This window comes from Aphis gossypii, chromosome 2 (assembly GCF_020184175.1).
Source record: "Aphis gossypii isolate Hap1 chromosome 2, ASM2018417v2, whole genome shotgun sequence".
Classification (NCBI taxonomy): Eukaryota; Metazoa; Arthropoda; class Insecta; order Hemiptera; family Aphididae; genus Aphis; species Aphis gossypii.
The window spans coordinates 70,134,570-70,159,110 of record NC_065531.1 but is presented as its reverse complement, the minus strand read 5'-3'; the positions used below and the strand labels follow the sequence as shown (position 1 = coordinate 70,159,110).

Here is a 24,541-nt window from a genome sequence, read left to right as displayed (position 1 = left end):
ACGTATTATAAATTCGTACATACCTCTATGATATTACACATATACCTATATGTATTATTAAAATAACATCATCCGTATTCGAGTATGACACGCGCTTAATGGACGAGCTTGTATATATAGCGACTTGCTTTTTTATATTGTATTATTTTGCTGTCGCAAAAGTACCTTTAATACTTATGTATTATATTTCAGATTACATATCTATATAAATACAAAAATATAGTAAGTCAAATCAACGATATTATTCGAGTTATAATCATACAAAAAAAAAAAAAATCATTATTATTATTTAACAAAAATAACAATCATATACGATACCTACAATCGTGCGGAAATATTAAACGTTGTAATAAAGTAAATATATACATTATAATAATGTAAAATTTTTATTCTATGTATGTTGTATATAGGTTATTAAGAATTTTAGACCGTAGTATATTGACATATTGTTATTATTAGAGACTTTTATAGGTCTATACTATAGGTACTGTGGTTTTTATTTTATCGATCACTATAAAACTATAATAATTGATATAATAGTTATATAGTATATTCAAACGTAACCTACGACTCTTCTTGAGTATGTAATATATACGAATATACGATTAATGTCTTAGGGTATATAATAATATGTCGTACATAGTAAATTGGTGATAATCAAAATATTTTTCTGATGTTTGCATTTTATAGTCGTGTATAGTCCATCGTCCAGCTATCATTAACATTCAATCGCATATGTATTAATTATAAAAATAGAAACTATTAATCATTATTTATTCCAATTAAAATTAAAAAAAAAAATTAATATAATATATGAACACTTAAACACATGTACATTGTACATAATACATAAAATATCAACATTGAATATTTGAATTCAGATTTGCTTTAGCTAATTAACGAATCACCAATTTTATTTCATCATATTATACAAATGTCCGACAACCAAACCTTTTGATTTTATTACGTACATTGCTCATTTCTGATTCTCATTATATGTCTTATTCCTCTGTATCCAGTCTATCCCTATATTATAAGCATTTTTCGCACAAAAACAATCGGACGACTTGATACACCGGATCAAATATAATATTATGACTTGTAAGTATACCATGAATTTTAAGCACCTATACAGGTAAATTACCTATTATTACTTATTCATATTTAATATCAATTTTATTATTTATAATAGGTACCTACGCGTATTCGCGCACTGCACGGTAAATAAAGAACGAATAAGAAACGAATAGGAAGTATTTTATTTATATAAGCACGCGCGAGAACTTATTTATTTTAAGCGAATGACCATCACTCAAAATATTATAATATATAATGCGTATATACTATATAGGTATGCTATTTACAGTGCTATACAGTAGGTATTTATAATGACATTGTTGTTATCTTTCACATTTATATCATAGGAATGTGTTAATTATTAATTGAAATTCATAGTAAGATTTCATCGCGTGTGTATTAATTATAACTGCGTTGTTTTCGTATTATTTATTGTTATATACGACAATACCGTAATGCCGTTAATGTTGAGGTATTAATAATTAGGTATACACCTATTAATTTATTAGTACAATTTTTAATTAAATCAATAAACGTTTAACGAAAATTGCACGAGTGCAATGTTTCGTGATTAATTTAGATGTTATATTGACGTAACAAATAATAATACAAACAAATACGACATAATAATATACATATTATGACATAATATCTATATTTGACGAAATCAATTGGCATAAATACTTTAAATACATACGTATCCATTGTTATACAGTAGTAGAATAAAAAAGTGTGTTCTGACCGCTGATCCTGCAGCTGATACAGCTATAATACAGCTGATACAGCTGATCCACCGCCGCCGCTCCATCTAACTCCATTGATAATTGTACCTAATCAAAACTGTTATACTTAAGGATAAGAATAAAATTTAATTAATTAAAAGAAATCAATTAAATGTTTACAAATTCGCACCACCTGCTAAATGTATTCACCAATAGGTAGCTCTGATTATATTCTGACAGCTTAAGTTTCCTGTCATTAAGATATTTATTTAATTAACAAATAGCCTAAGGATGTCGCAGACTCTTAAAAATGTTTTAATAGTATAACCTGCAGTAGTTATTTTGTGATTATCGCGTACTTATATATATATCACTGACTATAATAGCTGAATCGGTTTAGTCTGCCCCGACACATTAATCGATCTCGTTCGCTCGCTCTGACTTTAAAAAATTTCCAGTGTTATAAAATTTTTACAAATATTTAAACATTTTATTATTTTTCTTTTCGTTTTCATTTTAAAAATATGTTTAAATGCGTGCAGTACCCGTCGGTATTCAGTGCTAAACTCTACCGTATATGTATAGCATTCATAAAATATGGAGCTAGAGCAATATGATTTTCCATTTGAGTACATGTATTTAAATTCACTATATTTTAAAATCTTTCTCTACTTCTTTTTTCTTTAAATATTTAAAATTAAATCCTTCTTCACGTTGTTCAAATAACTAAAAAAAAAAAAAGTGATTTCAGTAAAATCTAATCAACTAGGTAAGTTACCCTGGCCCCGCCACTTACGATTTATAAATGGAAATTAATGTCAAATTATGTTATATCATTTGTAATCATTTGTAACCACCAAAAAAAAATTTTTAACCCACCCACTTCGGCTCAAAACGAAATTCCTATGTGGCGGGGCTACGGTGACGTCACTACAGCCCGCCATTACAGAAGTTCGACTTGTAGGTACTTGAAATTTAGTGGAGATTATGTAATATCATTTGTAACCACAAAAAAAAAATAAATTTGTTCATCGATCCTTTTGACTAAAATATGATGCATGTCAATTATTTTCAATTTTCATAATAAGTACTCACTCGTGTTCAATTGTTTACCTTGTTATTAATTTTTTTTGAAACTTTTTTATTCTTTAAAACAAATGTATTAATTATTTATACCTTTATATTATATATAATATGATTTTACGTTATAATATTATGTATAGCTAATATTTATGTTAATATACTCCATAGTAAATAAAGTATACTACAAAATATAATAAAATGTTAAAAATAATTTTCTTAAAATATTCATGTATTTGTGTTAGTTCAGTTCTTGAAATTATTATTTGTAACTATATATGTAAGTAGGCGCCTACCTATATCATATTATTGGTGGTTATTACGACATTATTATGTAGGTACGTTTACATATATTATTATTCATTACATTGCAACACATATTATATGTTATTAATTGAACGTTTATTTAATACATAGCAATACTTACATTATTTGGTAGCTATATTCTTAATGTTTTCTTAAGTTATGATGGTCGATGGATATAATATAGTTTCTTAAAGAAAATCGATATGGTCATAGAGAAGAGGATCACTTACGTTAGGTACTTTGTTTTATTTCAAATGAAAAATATGTAAAATTAACAACATTGGTATAATTTTGTATAAAATAGAATTTCAGCATTAACTTTAAAACTTTTTGATTTTGTTGATACTTGATCCTTTAAATCGTCATAGCATTGCCATTGATCATTTGATCTCAAACCATATGCTATATGTAATGGCCCCATATGATTGTCTTAATTCTCTTGCCGATCCATCAAAAGCAATTACCCCTCTTAAATTTTGTACACATCTCCATTAATTGTTATTGTCTTGCTATAATATCTCCAAGTTTCAACAAAACCTTTCCTGCATAATTTTGATTTTAATTTTGATTACAAATGATATTACATAATCTACACTAGATTTCAAGTATACCTACAATAGTCGAAAGTAGGTGTAAAATGAGAGTTCTAGATCTCCTCCCCCTTAAATTTTACATGTAAAAGGATAGGTATGGCCTGTATAGGCAACAACTACACAGCTCCTCCCAAACTTGTATTAATTACTCAATATAGGCAACCCGCAACACGCATAAACCCAACACCATCACCAGATCCTACACGTAACCGGTATATATTTTATACCTTCTCCTTCAAACCCCCTACCTTTTGAAGAAAAATAATGTATATAATATTCTGATTTTGACTAAATATGACACCTGACCATCAAATATTTTTCCCCTTTCCAATCAATTATATTTCTACGTATGATTTAGCTAGGTACCTACTTATTCGTAAATGAATAAAATAGGTATCGATATGTTAACTATATATAATATGTTTGATTGTTGTGTATGTGTGATATAAGATTACTTATGTAATATGTGTGTGTACTGCGTTTAGTATGTATGTGATGGTAAATATGTTATGTGTGTGTGTGTGTGTGTGTGTGTGTAAATAAAAGGGGAAGAAATATAATTGATTGGGAAGGGGAAAAATATTTGATGGTCAGGTGTCATATTTAGTCAAAATCAGAATATTATATACATTATTTTTCTTCAAAAGGTAGGGGGTTTGAAGGAGAAGGTATAAAATATATACCGGTTACGTGTAGGATCTGGTGATGGTGTTGGGTTTATGCGTGTTGCGGGTTGCCTATATTGAGTAATTAATACAAGTTTGGGAGGAGCTGTGTAGTTGTTGCCTATACAGGCCATACCTATCCTTTTACATGTAAAATTTAAGGGGGAGGAGATCTAGAACTCTCATTTTACACCTACTTTCGACTATTGTAGGTATACTTGAAATCTAGTGTAGATTATGTAATATCATTTGTAATCAAAATTAAAATCAAAATTATGCAGGAAAGGTTTTGTTGAAACTTGGAGATATTATAGCAAGACAATAACAATTAATGGAGATGTGTACAAAATTTAAGAGGGGTAATTGCTTTTGATGGATCGGCAAGAGAATTAAGACAATCATATGGGGCCATTACATATAGCATATGGTTTGAGATCAAATGATCAATGGTAATGCTATGACGATTTAAAGGATCAAGTATCAACAAAATCAAAAAGTTTTAAAGTTAATGCTGAAATTCTATTTTATACAAAATTATACCAATGTTGTTAATTTTACATATTTTTCATTTGAAATAAAACAAAGTACCTAACGTAAGTGATCCTCTTCTCTATGACCATATCGATTTTCTTTAAGAAACTATATTATATCCATCGACCATCATAACTTAAGAAAACATTAAGAATATAGCTACCAAATAATGTAAGTATTGCTATGTATTAAATAAACGTTCAATTAATAACATATAATATGTGTTGCAATGTAATGAATAATAATATATGTAAACGTACCTACATAATAATGTCGTAATAACCACCAATAATATGATATAGGTAGGCGCCTACTTACATATATAGTTACAAATAATAATTTCAAGAACTGAACTAACACAAATACATGAATATTTTAAGAAAATTATTTTTAACATTTTATTATATTTTGTAGTATACTTTATTTACTATGGAGTATATTAACATAAATATTAGCTATACATAATATTATAACGTAAAATCATATTATATATAATATAAAGGTATAAATAATTAATACATTTGTTTTAAAATAATGTATATAATATTCTGATTTTGACTAAATATGACACCTGACCATCAAATATTTTTCCCCTTCCCAATCAATTATATTTCTTCCCCTTTTATTTACACACACACACACACACATAACATATTTACCATCACATACATACTAAACGCAGTACACACACATATTACATAAGTAATCTTATATCACACATACACAACAATCAAACATATTATATATAGTTAACATATCGATACCTATTTTATTCATTTACGAATAAGTAGGTACCTAGCTAAATCATACGTAGAAATATAATTGATTGGAAAGGGGAAAAATATTTGATGGTCAGGTGTCATATTTAGTCAAAATCAGAATATTATATACATTATTTTTCTTCAAAAGGTAGGGGGTTTGAAGGAGAAGGTATAAAATATATACCGGTTACGTGTAGGATCTGGTGATGGTGTTGGGTTTATGCGTGTTGCGGGTTGCCTATATTGAGTAATTAATACAAGTTTGGGAGGAGCTGTGTAGTTGTTGCCTATACAGGCCATACCTATCCTTTTACATGTAAAATTTAAGGAGGAGGAGATCTAGAACTCTCATTTTACACCTACTGTCGAACTTCTGTAATGGCGGCCTGCAGCAGTCGTCATTCCCAGTCCGGCACTTTGTCGGCAGCCGTCAAGAAAGGTTTGGAGCGAGCCGGCACACGGCCGCCGAGCGAGAATTGAGGCGCGTTGGCGTAACGGGACGCCGGGCCCGGGGCTGGAAAGTAGGCATTTGGAGCGGGGGTGCGTTTGCTTCGGGTCTGCTGATCGACGGCGCCCAGCATCACCGGTCTGGGCGTCTGTGTCTTGAACCTTTCAAGCGCCACGGCCGAGTAGCGCGCCGGTCCCGGCGAAGAGAACCACCGTCGTCCTGGGTACCGTCCCAAAATCGTGTACATGGGCGCCGACGGCATGTCGGGCGCTTGGTTTCCGATGGTCGTTGACAATGCGTACGCATTTGCAGCCGGCGTGCGCGTCGACTTCCGCATGCAGTCCCGTCTCATCCTGCAACGCGAGTTTTTGTGTGTGAACACGATCATAGTCGGATTAACGAGGGGGGATAAGCGGGCTATAGCCCAGCCCCCCGCCAAAAAACAAAAGAGTATTATGGAATTGCTGCATTTCTAAAACTATAATAGATATAAAATTTAAAAAAAAATGATTTAAACAATATTTATTTAGAGTTGCGAGGTTCTATATCAATAGATGGCCTCCCTCCTCATATATAGGTACCTATATATAATCGTTCATAATATGTTACCTGTATACTTTTTTCTCTGACTATATTTTATCGTTTATCTCGCGAAGAACATTATTACTGTAACTTTATGTCTAATGTCTATATATGAGTCTCTCCTCAGAGTTACTATTATAATATATATTATTTATCTGCAGACTAAAACGTTTGGTGAAGTGCAGAAATGACCTCATACGTCATTGAATAATCATCATAAACGGTCAATCAAAAGTATGATTAATAATTATATATAACAAATGAATTTTAAACTCTGTATCGCCAATAATGTGGAAATAATATGTGCATAAAAAATAAAAACTATATTTTTTATAGCATATTAATACAGTTAACATCTACACACTTGCGCCTAACCTTAACCTCCTAAATTCATATGAATACTTACCCTATGGAACACTGCGGAATCGTGGGCAAAGTGGCTGACATGCAGGGCACGGTGTTGTACGCGGCCGGTCCGGGAGTCCGCATCGTTTGTTCTTTCAACTTTGACGCCAGCGAAGCTCCTATGACTTTCACCGGTCCGCGCCTGGTGATGTTGCTCAAATCGTACTTGGGACCTGGAATTCGCAGCGACGTCTGTTTTGGGTTCAACCGCATGCCTAGCGTGTAAGCAGGAGCCTTGTCAAATTTCAAGACATCCATATCGTAAACGTTTGTGAATAAAACCAGTTCTATGTTATATAAATAAAAGCACTGAACTCAGTGAATAAAATTTTTGTTAAATAGATTCGAGTCAAATATAAGCAACAATTTATTACCATGGAAACCCAATTAATCACGAATAAAACAATAGTCGTGCATGTAATGATAAATATACTGCGGTAAAATAAATAAATAAACATTATATTATTATAACAAGGTTACAAAGAATGCTATCAAACGTTCAAACCAATAAATTAGATTTTTTTATAATTACTCCAGATCAGTTTTTGTCAGAAATAAAACGAGAATAGAAAATATCCTATACCTGAAAATTTACAAATCCCTATAAAATTCAACGAAGATAATATACAAGAAATATACAAATTATTACATAGGTATAGACCTTCACCCAATGAACGATAAATTGATATTTTCAATAAAAATACCACTATGTATCCCCGAAATTTTCAAATTATGTTATAATATTATACCAATATACCTACGTCCCAATCAATGAACTCGGGCAATTTATACATTTAACTGAAAATCCAATGTACCTATTTAATAACCGACGATTTGGTGACAAAATATTTTATTTGGTCAAATATCAATAACTGTTTAATAGTTGCTGACACTTTTGTTTGCGGTTTTAATGAAATCATGCACAATAGTGATACTGACCTCACTTGTGTAACAGAAATATTAAAAAATTCTATAACTAAACCTATACAATGTGATACTTATATCACCGAATTCAAAAAAGAGTTATAGTAGGTACCCATCATTTTTTAAAAATAATTGGTACTTTGTATGGGAAAAACCTACTACAATTACAATTATTTGTAATAAACGATCTTTTATTCGGAAACTATTTTTAAAAAGTTCTGGTAAATTATTACTGATGTCTTGTTCAAACCACTCGGGGCGTAATAATAACAGAACAAACAGTAGAATCGTCATTTTTAACATAGCCTTTAGAGTTAAGCCTTTTAAATGATTCGTGTTGTAATATTGCAGTTAATCGACACTATCCAAAACCCATTCATTTAGACGAAATCAAAAACTTAAAATTTGATAAAGAGTCTTTGAATACAATTAATGAACAATTGGATGAACAAAATAAATGACTTAATTCAATTTTACTTGAAAAAACTTATGAATTTGTATATGCAAACAAATATTTGATTATTGTAATAGGTTGTATGTTATCATACTTTAGTATAACATGTTGTATAAAAAAAAAATAGACAAATTTTAGAAAATATAAATTTAAGTCATTATCCTGAGACAACTGATCAAACAAAATAATTAACTTTAATTTATAATATTTAAAATAAGGTTGGTAAAATTAAATTATATTCATGTTAACCTGTAACCTGTTAAAAAAAATTGTTTTAGAAATTTAAATTATGATTTATGAGAATTAACTATTTAGTATATAGATATTTAATAAGTTTGTTATTTTTATGCATATATAGGTACAATTAATAATTATGTAATTGAGTATCTGAAAAGGTTATTAAAATGATTATAATTTAATATTTAATTTGTAATAAGTACATACTTTTAGTTACCTATACTATATTATGTATAACATGTCAAATATAATTATTATTATCGCATACATTATAATATAACTATAAAATAAAACTTATTTATACCATATGAATTTTGTTTTTTTTTTTACAATTATTATTCCGATATTATAAAGACAATTTGAATTAGTGTTTTGTCATATTTTTATCATTATAAAATGTTTTCGTACTTCCAATAATACGGCTTACTGAAGAGTTTTACGTGATAAACACCTATTATGAGAAAATTTTATCTAGAATCGTATAGAGGCCAATTTTTGATGTCTTTCTTCAATCGTCTAATAATTCATAATAAATTTATGTTTTTTCTTACTTTTTATTCTTTTAATTTTTTATATAATTAAAAATAATATCGAAAATCGGACTCTACACGATTTTAGATGAAATTCCCCTTTACAATTTTAATAATAGGCGTTTTTCTCGTAAAACCCTTCAGTAAGCCGTATTATTGGAAGTACGAAAACATGTTTTAAGGCATATTTTTCTGGGGTGACACATCCTCTTAAGAGGACGCTATACCCGCATGTATGTTCGCGTTTTCGACAGATTTCGTAAAAATTTAAACTATAAACGCTTATAAAAAAAAATTGTGACTAACGATTTTTAATTTTTTTTAGCTACAATAAGAACAACTCATACGGAATCTTGTATTAAATTTTCTAGTTTTTTTGGTCATCCAAATTTTTTTTACTAACACTTTAAAAAAAAATTCGCATAAAAATCGAAAATTTCAGTGGTCTATAAATAACTCAAAAAAAGTCAAATTTTTTTGAAAATTTAACTGTATATAGATAACTCTAACATAAACATTTGGTGAAAATTTCAAGTATTTACAGTGATTAGTTTTTGAATTACAACCATATAAAAAAATCGATTCGGTCGAAAACTGGTTTTGCGTAAAAATTTCCGTTTTTCCGTCATTTTTTTTTGTTTTTCTCGATTTTTTTGAAAACCGTTGGAAAATGTTAACTTTTTACCTCTATAACGCACCAAGGATATTCACTTTTCCATCGGAAACCACCCCCGAAGTTTGAAATTGAAGCATTATTTCGACTAATTATGCTGTACACAGACACAAAAAAAAAAAAAAAAACATACATCATTGTAAAATCAATACATTCATCACTCCGTTCAGAATCTAAAACTTAATAAAATGGATTCCGTAGGTATGACGAACGAACAAAGTTTAAGAACGTTAATCGAAGACATGCGTCAAATGAAATTATAGAGAACGCAATTGAAACTGTAGCACAAAAAGAAAAAATTACTATCAAGGAAAATACCGAAACCAATGAAGACACCATAAAGATACAGACAGAAATCGATAAAGAGACAGAGATAGAAAGTGTGGTCGAAGTCGTCGTTGAAGAATTAATTGTATCGGTGCTCCAATCGGCGGATGGCGGCGGAGACGCGCCAGAAGGTTTACCGGCGCCAAACCTCGACGTCGTTGATATTATTATCGATACTGCAGAATCCGTCGACGAAGATGAGCTGAAAATGCTGTGACGGAAAAAGTACCACGACCGGCCAAGGGGGCCGAGATCAGAAACTCGTTTGGCGATCTGGTCGGATGCGGGAGTAGATACCGGCAGCGCGAGCTTTAACCCCCCGAAAACGGCAAAGACGTTTGGCCGCGGCGGTTTTTTTTTTCACTGATGTGTTTTGTTTAAAGCCACTTTGGCCACTTTTTTACCTACCTACACGAGTGAAATATTGTTTTTTTTTTTCGAAATTTTATGCCATATAGTCCACCTATGTTTTTGTCATTAAAAAATTAAATATTAAATATCAAAATATTAAACATATTATACAAAAATGTTGTTAAAATAAAATATTTTGGTAAAAAAAATGCATTCTTTTTTTACTATAAATTTAGTAAGTTTAAATTATCGAATTTTTACAGTTAGTATTTATAGAACCGCTCATGTAAGCCTAATGAATAATGGCTAATGGCTAAGATCAAAAGTGTAGTATTATAATTTATAATATTATACATATGATTAAACGTAAAGTTACTATACTTTTATCTACAATTCTTTCAAGTTGTATACTTCAGTAATATAATCAGACTAACTTAAAGTCATTTTATTGATAATTTTATGGTTTTTTAGAAAAAATAATTATTTAATTTAGTTTCAATATTGATCAAATATGTATGGATTACTTCTTATTTATAAACAGATAATTGTAAAATTTTAAAATTTGTATAATGTATTGATGGATCTTTAATTCTGTATACTAGTTATCTTAGTGGTATTATAGTTATAATTAATAAACACAACTATTTTAAAATACAATAATATCAAAGACAAGGCAAGAGCTTGGTGAATATAAGCTATTTGTGAAAATTCTTTTGAGGAACTGATTCATTGACAATTTTGGGCGGTAATTTGTATGATTTTATGCAATCAATGAACCTGGATGTGTTAATAATTACAATTTGTTCTAGTTATAGTTCTAAGTTCTAACCAATCATGAAATGATCCTTAGCAAAACTAAATAACAAAATTAATAATAAGTATTAATTAGTAATTGTCATAGGGTATCAGAGTAATTATTATTACAAGCACACAAATAGGTTAATCATTATAAAAAAATATTTTCTTCTTATTTCATGACTGACGATTCGTTTATCAACTATATAATGCCACGTAAGTTGAGAAAATAATACATTTTTATAAAGCCAGAATAGAACCAACATATATTTTACCACATATATTTTTCAAAATTTTCCTTAGAAATTTCAACAACCAGCACAACCGATCAATGGTCAACTTAGAGACACAGCTACACAAGCTAATCTATAATAATTTGTATAAAATGAGTATTTATAAATTTGTAAAAGTGCTATTAAATTTTGTAATGGTTACCTCTGCCATGAACAATGTAGCAAAATAATGATAAATATATTTATCGCAACATATTAAAATTTTTCATCTTGGTTTACAGCAAGGTTATGAATTTCTAATAGATCATCCACCAGTTGCCAAAATTCTGTTAAAGATGTTCATAGTTCTAATATTGGTAAATTGTATCATAATGTCTTTAAAACTCAGTAATTTCATATACATCCATAATTGTGTACTATAGCGTGTTTTTGTTATACTAAAAATTATGGAATGATGAAATTATTTGAATGATTAAGTTTTACATGTAATTACTGAATAAGTAAATTTTGTTAACTAATAATGAAAATTTTTAAAAACTACTGCCAATAAAGCTGTCTTAATTTACATAATTAATATACAACAATAATAAATAAAATGCATATTAATGATTGGGCAATCACAATAACAATGAGGCACTTTTTTTTAATTACAATTTCAAAGTTCAAGTTTATTTAGAATAAATTAAATTATTGTTTTTCCAGAAAATTAATAGTTATAAACAATAGTACAATAAACTTACTTAATTTGCTTAGCTGTAAGCATTTAGCTTAGATTTTAATGTTAATATTTTGAATGAAGTACATGTATTTAATTTTTTTATAAATATTGTCATCAGAAAATACAAAATACTTCTGAACACAATTTACAAAAATCATTTTCATAAAAAAATTATTCAATATTGAAATTAATACAAAATTTAATACAAAAATTCATAAAAGAATTAAAAAAATTAAAATAAATTAAAATTATTCATTATGATATTTTGTGATAAAATAACATTAAATCTGATCATTAGATACTCTTTTATAAACATACAAGTAACCTAGGTCAGTAGGAGGATTTTGGGAAACTGCTACTTTTTCATCATTGAATATTACCCAACGTTCTTCTTTTTTAATATGACAAACATAATGTCCAACTGTAGAAGAACTGCCCATGTGAGATACAAATGCTAATAATTTATATACTGCAAAGCAAAAATATTGTGATTAGTATTTTAAAATTAATTAAAATAACACAAAATTATATTCCTATAGATATTAAGAAGTAAATAGCGTTATATCTTATATTAAATTTATTTATCTTAACTTACTTCCTTTTCCATCTCTGAATGCAGGTTTATTATTTTTTGCTGGTTGTTCTGTTGTGAGTTCTGCTGTGAATATCTCTTCTGGTCCATGACTCATTATCCAATCAAGAGCACGATCTAGATTATTTTCGGTAGCTTTCAAAGCAGCAATTACATGATTTCGTTCAAAACCCATTGACATGATCATAGCAGCTGCTTCTTCATTTGGTAAAAATTCTAAAGAAAAAAACATTTTGATTTAGTTTAATTAAAACTGAATAATGAGAAAATAATTAAACATGAAAGTAACTTTCTGACCTGAGTTAATTTCCGTTCCAGGTTGTTCAAAAGGACTTGAAAAATCAGAATCTGTTATATGTTCCATAAGCCAATTTGTAGCATCGTTGAGACTTTTATTTTTTGTGAAAAATATTGCACGTTTGCATGCTTCTGGAGGAAATCCCATATTTGTTAATTCAGACATGATGTTTTCGTCAAACACAAATGCTGGAGGAGCATCTGAAAAATCATAAAAATGTTTGTAATAATTGTATCAAGGTTTTGATAATTAATTACATACCTGAAGTTTCCGGTAAAAGATTTTCACCTTCTTGTGGACCATTTCCTCTCAGATATTCAATGTTTATCTCTTCAGGCATATCAACAGATACATCCAGCTTAATAGGAACCCAATCTTCACGAAGTGTAAATTTTTTTAAATGTATCATGAGGTAATCAGGAAAAGAAGCAAATCTTGTAATCCTTGTATTAAAATGACATTATAATTAATGATTAAGAACAATAAGTATCATAAAAATTAAAATATAAAGCTAAAACTACATACTTTTCTGCTGTAGTTCTCTGATTTAATGCAGCATTGAAGAATTGTTCAATTACTTCAGGTTGGCCAAAAGAATTTAAACAAGAAGCAAATTTTATTTGTGGACGAACTACAATGCTTACGCTAAAAACAAATAAAACACAAATAAATATTTGTTGTTTAATTATTTTTAATTTGAATGGATCCTTAATATAAATAATAATTAAAATATTAAAATATCAATATTTTTTTAGTCTAATTATTAATTTCTACAAAAATGTACTTGTCATACAGTAACGGTTAGGTTTCCAAACTGTACACCGCAAGCACTTTCTAAGGGTACCGTAGTTTACACCTCATAATACACAATTAAAAATATATAAAATTATTTTTTTGTTTTGTCTTTCATGGTATTCACAGCAATACATAACAACTGCATTTAGTCTAAAAAAAGGTACCGCGGAAAATACAGTTTGGGAACCGCTGTTATATTATCGTGTTTAGTTTAAGTAGATATATTTAGCAATATTGAAATTAATAATTTAAATACTCTTTATTATCATTTTCAGCTTCTTTTTGTTTAAATGCTTCTACTTCAGCCTTGTTAATCATATTGTCAAGTGATATAGACAATGGCAAACAGTATTCTGGTCTATAAGTGTATTTAATTTGTCCTGTAGTTGTACATTGATAACGGTCTTCAATATTAAATTTAAAGCATTCTGCTGGATTTTGAGAATTTTGAGAATAGCGCTAAAAAAATTTATAAAATTATATACAAGATTATCACTTTTTAAATAAATTTACAGAAATACCTCTATTAATGACAAGAAATATAAGAAAAATTCTTGCGCATCTTGTTGTTTTTTTGTAGCAAACTCAGAATGTCCTTTGCCTATCAATAACTTAAAAGTATTTGGTCTAATACCATGATGCCAATACTTTTTTTTTCCTTCAATAACTTCTGGAGGTGGCATGGAATATTTTCCAGAACACAGACCATGGGCTACTTTTGCCCTAAAACAATTAATTTAATTAAAAATACAAATATTTGGATATTATAATTAACATACATTTGGACATCAAAATTGTCAATTGGGCTAGTTTCGCACATTTCAAATATATCTTTTGAGCCTAAATAGTACCTATAAATAAGAACATTTTTATTGAATTACAAATTACAATAAATAAATACATTAACATTAGCTTTATGAATTAAATTAACACAATGAATTTCTTACTTGTCTGTAAAATCCTGAATAGAAAACAAAACTTGTATGATACTATTCATGTAACAAGAATTTCCTAAATTGTGAATACCTGTGTAACCAGGACCAAAAATCGGTTTTAATTCACTTCCACTTTCTAGTATTGTTGCCCATTCGCCAACCTTTTGGTTTAAATCTAATTCTAATTCTACCATTGATTTTTCAGTCTATAATTTAATATTGTAAAATTACCATATTTAATTCATTTTTAGTTAGATATAAACAATATACAATATTAATTAATACCTTTTCTAAAGCAGAAATATTGATACCAAAATGTGAAAGATGTTTGATTAAATTTGGATTTTCCACCATATCATCTTCTGGATAACTGTATACATCTCCCTTACCATCTTTTGTTATAGTACCAAGTTTAACAGCCAAAGGATATTCTAAAATAATAATAAATAATAATATAAAATAAGCTAAGATTAAAATCAAAATTAAAACAATAAATTAATATCATACTTGTTTCTTCATAATGAAGAGTAGCATGACCATTACCCCCTGATCCGTCAAAAAATTTACGACCACAATAAATTGAACCATCAGTTAAATTAAGCCATAGATTATTAACTTTATCACAATTTACATAGTCACACTTCCATCCACTGGGAGCAATTTTTTTACCGTTATTTAACTGTTCTATATCAGCATATCTAATGAATAGAAAAAATATTAAATTTAAGCTCATACAAATCATAATATGTCGAGTTTACAGAAAGAATATCTAATCATAAAGTAAAACAAAAATGTAGTTACTTAAATAACTTAGTTTTGTTACTTCAATAATTAACTACAAGTAAAGATATCAAAGAAATTTACCAACATTTTATAATTAGTTAATGATGAATAAAAATTACATTTGAAAAGAAAAATATATTTATTTTTATTCTTAAGAGAACACCACACTCTATTGTTTCCATCTTTTAAATGTATAATAACTAATTTTGTATGAAAAAGAAAATATTTTACTCTGTCAATTTTAAAATTAATGTGAATTGAATCATTATAAAATGTGAAGGTAAGATTATGATTATTATTATTATTATATAATCTATAGCATCTAGGAAACTATTTTAATTTTGAAGTATGTTATGGTCATATTAATACTGTATATTTTATGTCTATTTTAAAATAATCGTAACACACTAGTGTAATGACATTTAATTAGACACAGATATTTCTATATTAATATTATTTAAACAGAAATTTCGTCATAAATTTAATAAATCACATACGCAGTCTTTTGTCGAACTTCACCATCCCAAGTACTTGACAAACTTTGTAATTCATCCAAATAATTAGCAGATTTAGCTTCAATAATACCTTTTACAGAATCAATAACCTGAAATAAATTAAAATAATATATTAACTGTTTAATCACCAAAACAAATATAATTTTATAATTACTTTTTGAGGTAATTCACTAGTTTCAAATGGAATTGATTTGAATGATGGTAATATAACTATAGAATATTTTTCTATTGTTTTATACTTTTTATTTTCAGCATCTGGATCAAATCCACCATCTACACCAATAGCTAGTCTGGTAATTTTCCGTTCAGTTGGAGCATCACCTACCTGTGTCATTTTGGTTTCAACCTGACAATTTATATACATATATGATACATACTATCTACAATAGCTTATTAATAATAATTGTCATTAATACTATATTTAATTTGACATAAAATATTAAATTGTATAACTTGGTTAATTTTTAATATAATTTTTCATTTTAAAGTTAAAATTAAATGAAGCTTCAACTTTTATATAAAAAAAAATATATAATATAAATTAAACTGTTAATAATATTCATGTTATATAATTTATTTATAATACGATAATGTTCAAAAATTATTCTGTGAATTATTCTATAAAAATATAAGTATATAAAATTATAAATGTTGTAGTAAATGTAATACAATATTTCTCACCAAATTAAAATTTATTTTGAAAAATTAAGTGATCAAAAAATGTAGATGTTTAAAAGATAAGAATTTTTAAAATTATAATAATGACATACCTCTATTTTTTCTCTAAGCATATGTAAAAACACTGAACAACCAGTTTTTCTATGATAACGTTCAACATGATCAATACCAAACCCAGCAAATGTTTTTAAACAAATAAAAAGGCCATTCTCATAGTCCTGTAAAACATTATACATACATTTAGCATAATTAATATCACTTAACAAAAATCATCAGTTAAAATTGTAAGGTATTATATATATTTTTTTTTCATAGATATTAGTGTACTTTTTTGTTAGAAAATATACATTCAATTTTTTTATGTAGGTACTCAATAAAATATAAGGTTAATAAGAATATTCAAAACTCTATACTTACTGGAGAATCGAACGAATACATACATTCGTCTTTATACACCCGATCGGTATCTTTAGGAACACGAGCGTCATAATTTTCTAAAATTTGCTTAGCAGCTAGCAAATCCATTTTGGGTTTTGGAAATTTAGTAATTCAGAGTAAAACAAATGCGCTATCAACAAAATTATGCAAAGAAAAACGTCTCGATAACGACAGTGGCAGATATCTAGAAGTCTGCCAGTTAATGATTAATAGCACTTCAAAAAAAATAAAAACTAAGAAGTTTTCTCCTATTTAGCAACAATAATAATGATTATAAAATTTCACGAACAAAAAGAGAACCGGATATTTTTATAACCTAAAATAATATGAGTTATCATTGTAGACCAACATTTTATATCAGAACCAGGGTATTCCAAGAGATTATGATGACAATTATTTAATCTTTGACTAAAATCGTAACTCCCGATTTGGTAATAATAGTAATTTATGAAGTAAGAATCCGCAATTTTGATGGGAACTTTGGGTCTTTTTCATAAATAATACTTTTGTTCTTCAACTAAAAATAATTCACTATCTGCAAAACAATCATATAATTAGTCAAGATATATTAGTGATAAGTTATCACAGAACGGTCTAGAGCTGCTGGTATTGTTGAGTTGTTGAATATAAAATATTAAAATATAAATTGTCATACTCATTCGTGTCTGACGCCTCGGCTTGAGGCTTCATCTTCATTCTTCTTAGACCGCTATAAGCGTATAAGCATAGATAATATATATCTATGCGTATAAGATGTTAAATATTAATGTATTATTATATTAATCAAGTACATCTTTACTAAAATATTGTATGGATTTTAAGTTTAAGCACTGTTTTTACTAAGTAGTTTGTATTTACAATAATTAAAGTTACGATTACAAAGAATATAGTAATCGTGATCTATCATTTTACTAGTAGATTCCACGATTTTTGTTGGTTAGATCTAAATAATAATAGTATTAAGCCAACATTGTTTTCTTGAACTTTTCGAGTTCAGATTTCTACGACATTTGTCATTCATCAGTAAAACAACAATATTCCTCTCCGCTTTTGAAATTTTTTAGTAATCCATAAATAAATGACCGTAGTTTTCATCAAATGTTCATATACCTACTATAATAAATTATCTACATTAGGTATAATTTTAAAAATGTTCCAATTATTATAGTTAAAGATTGAAAAATTAATACAATGTTCTCGTAAGAAGATTATACTGTGATTGACAAATTTCAAAAATGTATACAATTTTGACAATTACGTTTTTAAAAAATGAATTCAACCTACCATATTACTTATAATAAAATAAATTAATTTTAATAGCAATTTTAAACAGTTAATTTAGATTATTTTATTGTATGTAAACAGCTCAATCTGTGAAATAAAAAAAATCTTATGTTGACTAAGCATTTCATCTTATTTTGTATAGTATACCTACTAATCATTTAAATTGAACATATACATTATAATGACTTACTTCTCGTGAACAAGTTACACTCAAATTTCTAATTTAATCCATGAAAAAGCTTACTTAACACCTAATGTACATCTATACAACAAAGTAGTTACCTAGTTATCTACTGTTGCTATTTTTTCTATTTTGATACAGAGATTTATTATTGGTCCACTTTATTTAAGGAGTAGAAATGCATCACCTCCCCCATCACTATATTTGTAAGCACAATAAGTAAAAAATATTACTAAATATTACTAAACATTACATCACTGATCATTAAATACATTAATACAATTATAAAAAAATGATAAACCACTTAATTTCTTTAATTGAATTTTTATAGTACTACTAAACTATAACTTAAAAGAATTTGGTTGTCAAAATTCTTACAAATTATTGTTGTTTATTTTTACTTTTAATAAGAATATAAGTTTTATTTTTGACATTAGGTTTAGACATACCACACATTTTTTAAGGCAATCATAGGTGTATTTCATTATAATGTTCAAAGTTCAAATGTCATTATCAGGGGCGGCTCGTCAGGGGAGACTTTGAGACTGAGTCTCCCCCTTAAAAAAACCCAGTTACTTGTAAATAATAATTAATTAAAATAATAATGCATAAAAATATTTTTATTCGAATTGAAAATATAATATTATATAATTTATATCGTTTTCTTTGTTTATTATTATAAATTGAAAGCAACCAAGTCTAAAACCTTTAATAGTTATTTTAATAGAAATGCTATTTTAGTTTTATCGATGACGGTGACGGTCGCCGTTACAGTGAAACTGCCGCCCGACAGTCTCAATCATAACATGTAAAATGGTACGGCCGGTTTGATGGAGGGCCGGAGGGGGCAGGGAGAATAAGCTGCGTATTATAGACTCTATTGAGACTGGGTTCACGACAATAATTGCCGTACCGCGCGCCGTTCTTAGTCGCTGTCATAATTTAATGCATTTTTAATTTTTATGATTTAAGAACTATAACACGATTACTACAGGGTTTTATACTATCTTCTATTTGATATTTGTTATATTTCTAATTATTTTAAAAATGCAAAAAGACAATATAATAGACATATTATAACTAGTGGTTTTAATACTTTAACTTACGAACAAAAAAATCAAATTAAACTTAAAAATATTAACTAAATATGTAATACTATAATATTATTAGATTTTCAATAACAGGGTTTTTCTTGTTCGTTGTTGTACGTAGTTTATGTTAAATAATTTTAAGTCTCCCCAGAATATTAACTCACGAGCCGCTACTGGTCATTATGTTATTAATACTAACAGTGAAAACGATTATAAACATTATCTGTTAAAACTACCTTACATTTAGACATTTTAATTGAATTTATATATATATTATGATTTATACTAATGGTAGAGTAGTTACATTTTACTTTAACTAACCACTCTACCACATACAGTAATAAACACTGTAAAATAGAATGTTGAATTATCTATTTTTGTACTTGTATACATATATTAAATATTTTTTAAAGTAATAAATAACAGATATCAAAACAAATTATAAAATAAATTGATAATGTAATTGTTAATGTAAATTTTTTTACAGCAGATCTACCAAAATAGTATCTCAGATAGGAGCATAACTTTAAGTGTCCCATGTAAAAAAAACAAGGACAATGATAGAATATAATTAAAGTTGTTTAAAATAAATGTATAAAATATTTTAAGTACAGAGGACAATGAATTTAAAACCATTCCAATTATAATCATTTAGAAAAAAAAATTATAGTAGGTAAATAATTTTTATAATGTATTTGTATATTATTTTATCATTTATTATTGTTTGGAACATAACTAAAATTCCATTACTTTATTTTTCAATATATTTAAAACGCAAAATTGCATCGAAACATTTTCACACATTATGAACAGTATTGACATTAAACCTTAGTACACAATTGTGTTTAATTTTTTATTGATAATAATAATTTAAAGCTTAATTTTAACAGGTTTTTCATATTATACAAAACAATCTAAGCATTATACATGATTAAAATACAGAGGTCTAATTTTAAAGAAAAATTGTGACTTTAATAGATAACATTGAAGTTACACGTTTTATTTTTTTTAATTCAACAAATAATAAAATGGTATGAAAATAAACCAGAAGATTTATTCAAAAAAAATTAAATATTCAATATTCAAGTACAATTAATATACCAAAAATAGCTATTTTAATCAATAGCATAAATATATGACAGTTGGTAATAAAAATTGTATCGTTTTTTTCAGACGAAAAAAATTGAAATACTATTTAGAGTAATTATTAATTAATGATTATGAAAATAATATTTTAAAGCACTTACAACCTTCAAAATATAAATCAAAATGTTCAATCTTTACATGCATTTGTTCTGAATTTAATAGATATTGCCAGAATGTATATTGTATACAATAAAACAGTTTCAAATCACAAAATAAAATAGGGAATAAGTTTTTTTGTTATTTAATTTTATTATTTATGTAGAGCAATTAAAAACTATTATTGATTGGAAAAAAAAATATATTGCTTAAAAAATAATGCAATTTTTGTCAAAATGTCGAAAAGAAATAGTCATACTTCTACTAAAGTAATGGAATCCTAATAGATAATCTTAATTCCGTAATAATGACTTGACATAACCTTCATGTATTTTAACCATAAAGTCTGGATCATTTTTTAATAAGTATTCAAAAGCTTGTAATAACTGATTCTTTGTTAATGGTTCCAATCTACTAGTTGCTGGTTCCAGGTGTTTAGGTTCTGTTATCGACATTGCATTTACTGAAGAGGTAACTAGTTCATCTTCAATTTCATCCATTATGAACCTAGTAGGTGGCATTAGCTCATCTGATTCAAGTTGTGATTCTAATGGCAGGTTAGATGCACCTAAGACATAAAAGTATTATTTTATTTTTACTCATTTAAATAATGATTATAAAAATGAAACATTTAAAAAGGATGTTTATGGTTAACTACAATTGTTTAAATATAATTATATAATCAAACAAACATTGGTATTTTAATAAAAAAAAATAAAAAAAAATTGGTAGTTTATAGGAAACTAGCGAAATTAATACAAGTTTATATTTACTTACCGACAACTATACTTGATTTCTCAGATACATCACTTTGATTAAGAAAATGTTCAATCAATGATGCACTAAATGAATTATCTTTATTATCTTTTGGCCGATGAAAACCATTTCGATTAGCATGGGAAGTATTATCTTCATCTTGTTGATTTAATTGATTTATTAAACTTCGGGGCTTGATGTTATTGAATGAACATGTTTTAGTTTTCTCTGTATGATTTGTGACCAAGATATCTGTTCTAGGTGTTGCTGACCTTTGTTGCATTTCGATTTGTTCTACTGTATGAATTGGACTGGCCATCAATTTATGCAACAAAGTTTCATTAGATCCTGCTTTTAGAGCTGGAGTTTGTGTACTTTGTGTATTTGCATAACTTGATAATGAAGGTAATCCCTCTGAGAAATTTTTCCCACTTCCTGCTTTTGCAAAAAAATCCATAACACATTGAGGGGGGGCATTTTCTTCAATTTTCTTCGATGGTGTTTCGGATCCTTTGGAGCTGGTCTTATTGGCCCTATTAGTTTAACATAATATACTAATTACTAGTTGATTTTACATAGTGTTGCCTATAATAAATACTATCCTCATAGATTTACCCTTTTTAAACTCTATTAAATGTAAATTACAAAAATGTTTAACATCGCTATTAAGGTAATTACATCAAATATGAAATATAAGAAAAAAATTAATAATGTTTTAATTCTGAGGTAATATGCTTATGAAAACCCTGTTGAAATTTGAATCAGTCCGTTTTATGCAATATTAAATATGATTTATTATAAATCAGTGTACATAAAATTTGAATGATTTTCATTTATGATATGCAAGATTAAAAATGTTATAAAAAATGGTAGAAAATAAACATTTTTGGTTAAATTGGTCTTGAAAAGTTAAATATCGGAGCTATTTTAGTTTTTGAGGTTTGTGTCAATTTTGACATATTGACTTAAAATTTAAATAACATTACTCAAAATGTTTTACTAGGGAACACAAAATTTTGACATAGAATTCTAACTGTTGTGGAGAAAATATAAAAATTGTTTCATCAACAGGCTTTGGTCTCTTAACTAATATTGCTGATTCCATTAACACGTTAAAAATAGTAAAAATGTATAATCTAATGAGCACCTGTTACTAACATAGTTTAAAGTAGTATAATGTGCTGAGCAATATGTATTATTTACCATAATACCCATACTTCCACAAATTATAATCAATAGAACTTCTACAAAACTATAACAATAATATTTATACCATCATTTTAACCTTATTTTTATTCAACTTTGTCATGAATATGAAAAATGATACATTATCTGCTCAAAATTGGGTAGTTGTACTACTATAGTTATAGCTATACATATATTTTTGGATTTTAAATTCAAAATGGATGGTTATTTGATTAAATAACTAGTTAATGATTTATTTTAGTTATCTAAATTGACATTTTAAAATGCCTAGGTATTTAAGTTAAAAAACCAACTTAAACATTATATGATTAAAACCTATGGGTGAAGCATACATTGAATAATAAAAAAAAAAATAATTACCTATAATCCTCCTGTGCTCGACTGAGCATTGAAACGAGATCAATACTTTTAGTAGAACCAGTTTCTTGTTTGGTAATTTTATCATTTTGTTTTACTATCAGATTTTTTAACAATGATTTCAGTATATTAGAAATTTTGGCACATTCATCTTTGTCATAAAACCAAATACCATAAATGGAACCACCACAGTTTCTGTATAATAAAAATGGCTCTTGAAGTTGAAGATCTAGGCCACTTTCAATTGGTTCCATTAAGTTGTTTGTATTTAATCTATTCATTATCATAATACTATGTAGAGGTTCAGCAGATCGTGTATACACATGTAAAGTTCCTTCTACATTGGTTTTTTGCCATGCATTTGCTTCTGCATTGAAAGAATACAAAGCAACATGTCCAGCTGTCTGTACAATACTATCAACATATGGATCTACTCTTTGCAAAGCAGAAAGATTCATTTTCGCTTCAGAATCGCCGTAACTCATTTTGAATATAAAACTATAAGAACAGTAACACTAAAATTTAATATTGAGTTCAATACAATGTATGAGACAGTAATGTTAGTTTATAAAATATATATTATAGGTACCTGTGCACACTAGTTCTTCAAATATTAGATCTGAATGTAGAATCTTGAATATTGAATTCAATAATGTTTTTCGTTTTATATCATTTCAATGATAGTTTTTGGATGATAACATTCACTGGTCCTGTTTTTGTTCGTTATAACTTGCTCAAACAGTACGATTATGAACGGTATTAAGTAAAATAATATTTTAGGAAACTTTAAAAATAATATTAATTCAATAAAAACAAGTCAAAATTAATAAGATTAGACAAGTCGTAGTCAAATAACCAAAACCAAATCACCAAAGTACTGAAACTTACTACTATAGTAAAGTAGTAAACTATAGTAAGCAGTAAGCACCGAAAGAATCGAACGATAACCAAATAAAATAGTGGGAGAATTTCTAGAAC

At 27.5% G+C, this 24,541-nt stretch overlaps 3 protein-coding genes, 1 long non-coding RNA gene and 1 pseudogene across 9 annotated transcripts; 2 read left to right on the top strand and 3 right to left on the bottom strand.

The window, feature by feature from the left end:
• Positions 1 to 1,956: 1,956 nt before the first annotated feature.
• Positions 1,957 to 7,547, bottom strand: LOC126549606 (outer dense fiber protein 3-like protein 2). Of its 5 annotated transcripts, none has more exons than XR_007603705.1 (4): positions 7,172 to 7,547; positions 5,546 to 6,536; positions 3,797 to 4,079; positions 3,412 to 3,727 (listed from the first exon to the last, which is right to left on the bottom strand). XR_007603705.1 is itself a non-coding variant. In XM_050199233.1 (3 exons), exons 1-2 carry the CDS (start codon positions 7,426 to 7,428, stop codon positions 6,134 to 6,136), a joined length of 660 nt encoding a protein of 219 aa, XP_050055190.1. In that variant the 5' UTR covers positions 7,429 to 7,547; the 3' UTR covers positions 1,957 to 2,525; positions 6,099 to 6,133. The 5 variants fall into 5 exon arrangements, 2 of the variants coding, with proteins under 2 accessions (XP_050055190.1, XP_050055189.1); XR_007603707.1 differs by having other exon boundaries at positions 3,801 to 4,079; XR_007603706.1 differs by having other exon boundaries at positions 3,797 to 4,636; positions 6,095 to 6,536.
• Positions 4,557 to 5,040, top strand: LOC126549608 (uncharacterized). Its single transcript, XR_007603708.1, has 2 exons — positions 4,557 to 4,655; positions 4,725 to 5,040. It is a non-coding gene; the product is annotated as an uncharacterized LOC126549608 (long non-coding RNA).
• A 100-nt stretch (positions 7,548 to 7,647) lies between the features above and the next one.
• On the top strand, positions 7,648 to 8,694 carry LOC126549607 (uncharacterized; annotated as a pseudogene).
• A 3,654-nt stretch (positions 8,695 to 12,348) lies between these two features.
• On the bottom strand, positions 12,349 to 17,763 carry LOC114130535 (ubiquitin carboxyl-terminal hydrolase 5). 2 transcript variants are annotated; one of them, XM_050199828.1, is made up of 15 exons: positions 17,426 to 17,763; positions 17,101 to 17,226; positions 16,485 to 16,655; positions 16,313 to 16,419; positions 15,540 to 15,730; positions 15,318 to 15,463; positions 15,045 to 15,238; positions 14,877 to 14,948; positions 14,619 to 14,820; positions 14,354 to 14,556; positions 13,828 to 13,947; positions 13,564 to 13,745; positions 13,302 to 13,502; positions 13,008 to 13,220; positions 12,349 to 12,881 (listed from the first exon to the last, which is right to left on the bottom strand). In XM_050199828.1, the coding sequence occupies exons 1-15, from the start codon at positions 17,531 to 17,533 to the stop codon at positions 12,694 to 12,696; spliced, it is 2,424 nt and encodes an 807-aa protein (XP_050055785.1). In that variant the 5' UTR covers positions 17,534 to 17,763; the 3' UTR covers positions 12,349 to 12,693. The 2 variants fall into 2 exon arrangements, with proteins under 2 accessions (XP_050055785.1, XP_027851324.1); XM_027995523.2 differs by having other exon boundaries at positions 16,485 to 16,676; positions 17,426 to 17,762.
• A 2,678-nt stretch (positions 17,764 to 20,441) lies between these two features.
• On the bottom strand, positions 20,442 to 24,476 carry LOC114130537 (mRNA-decapping enzyme 1B). The gene is made up of 4 exons (XM_027995525.2): positions 24,153 to 24,476; positions 23,567 to 24,061; positions 22,022 to 22,533; positions 20,442 to 21,812 (listed from the first exon to the last, which is right to left on the bottom strand). Exons 2-4 carry the CDS (start codon positions 24,046 to 24,048, stop codon positions 21,538 to 21,540), a joined length of 1,269 nt encoding a protein of 422 aa, XP_027851326.1. The 5' UTR covers positions 24,049 to 24,061; positions 24,153 to 24,476; the 3' UTR covers positions 20,442 to 21,537.
• Positions 24,477 to 24,541: the final 65 nt, after the last annotated feature.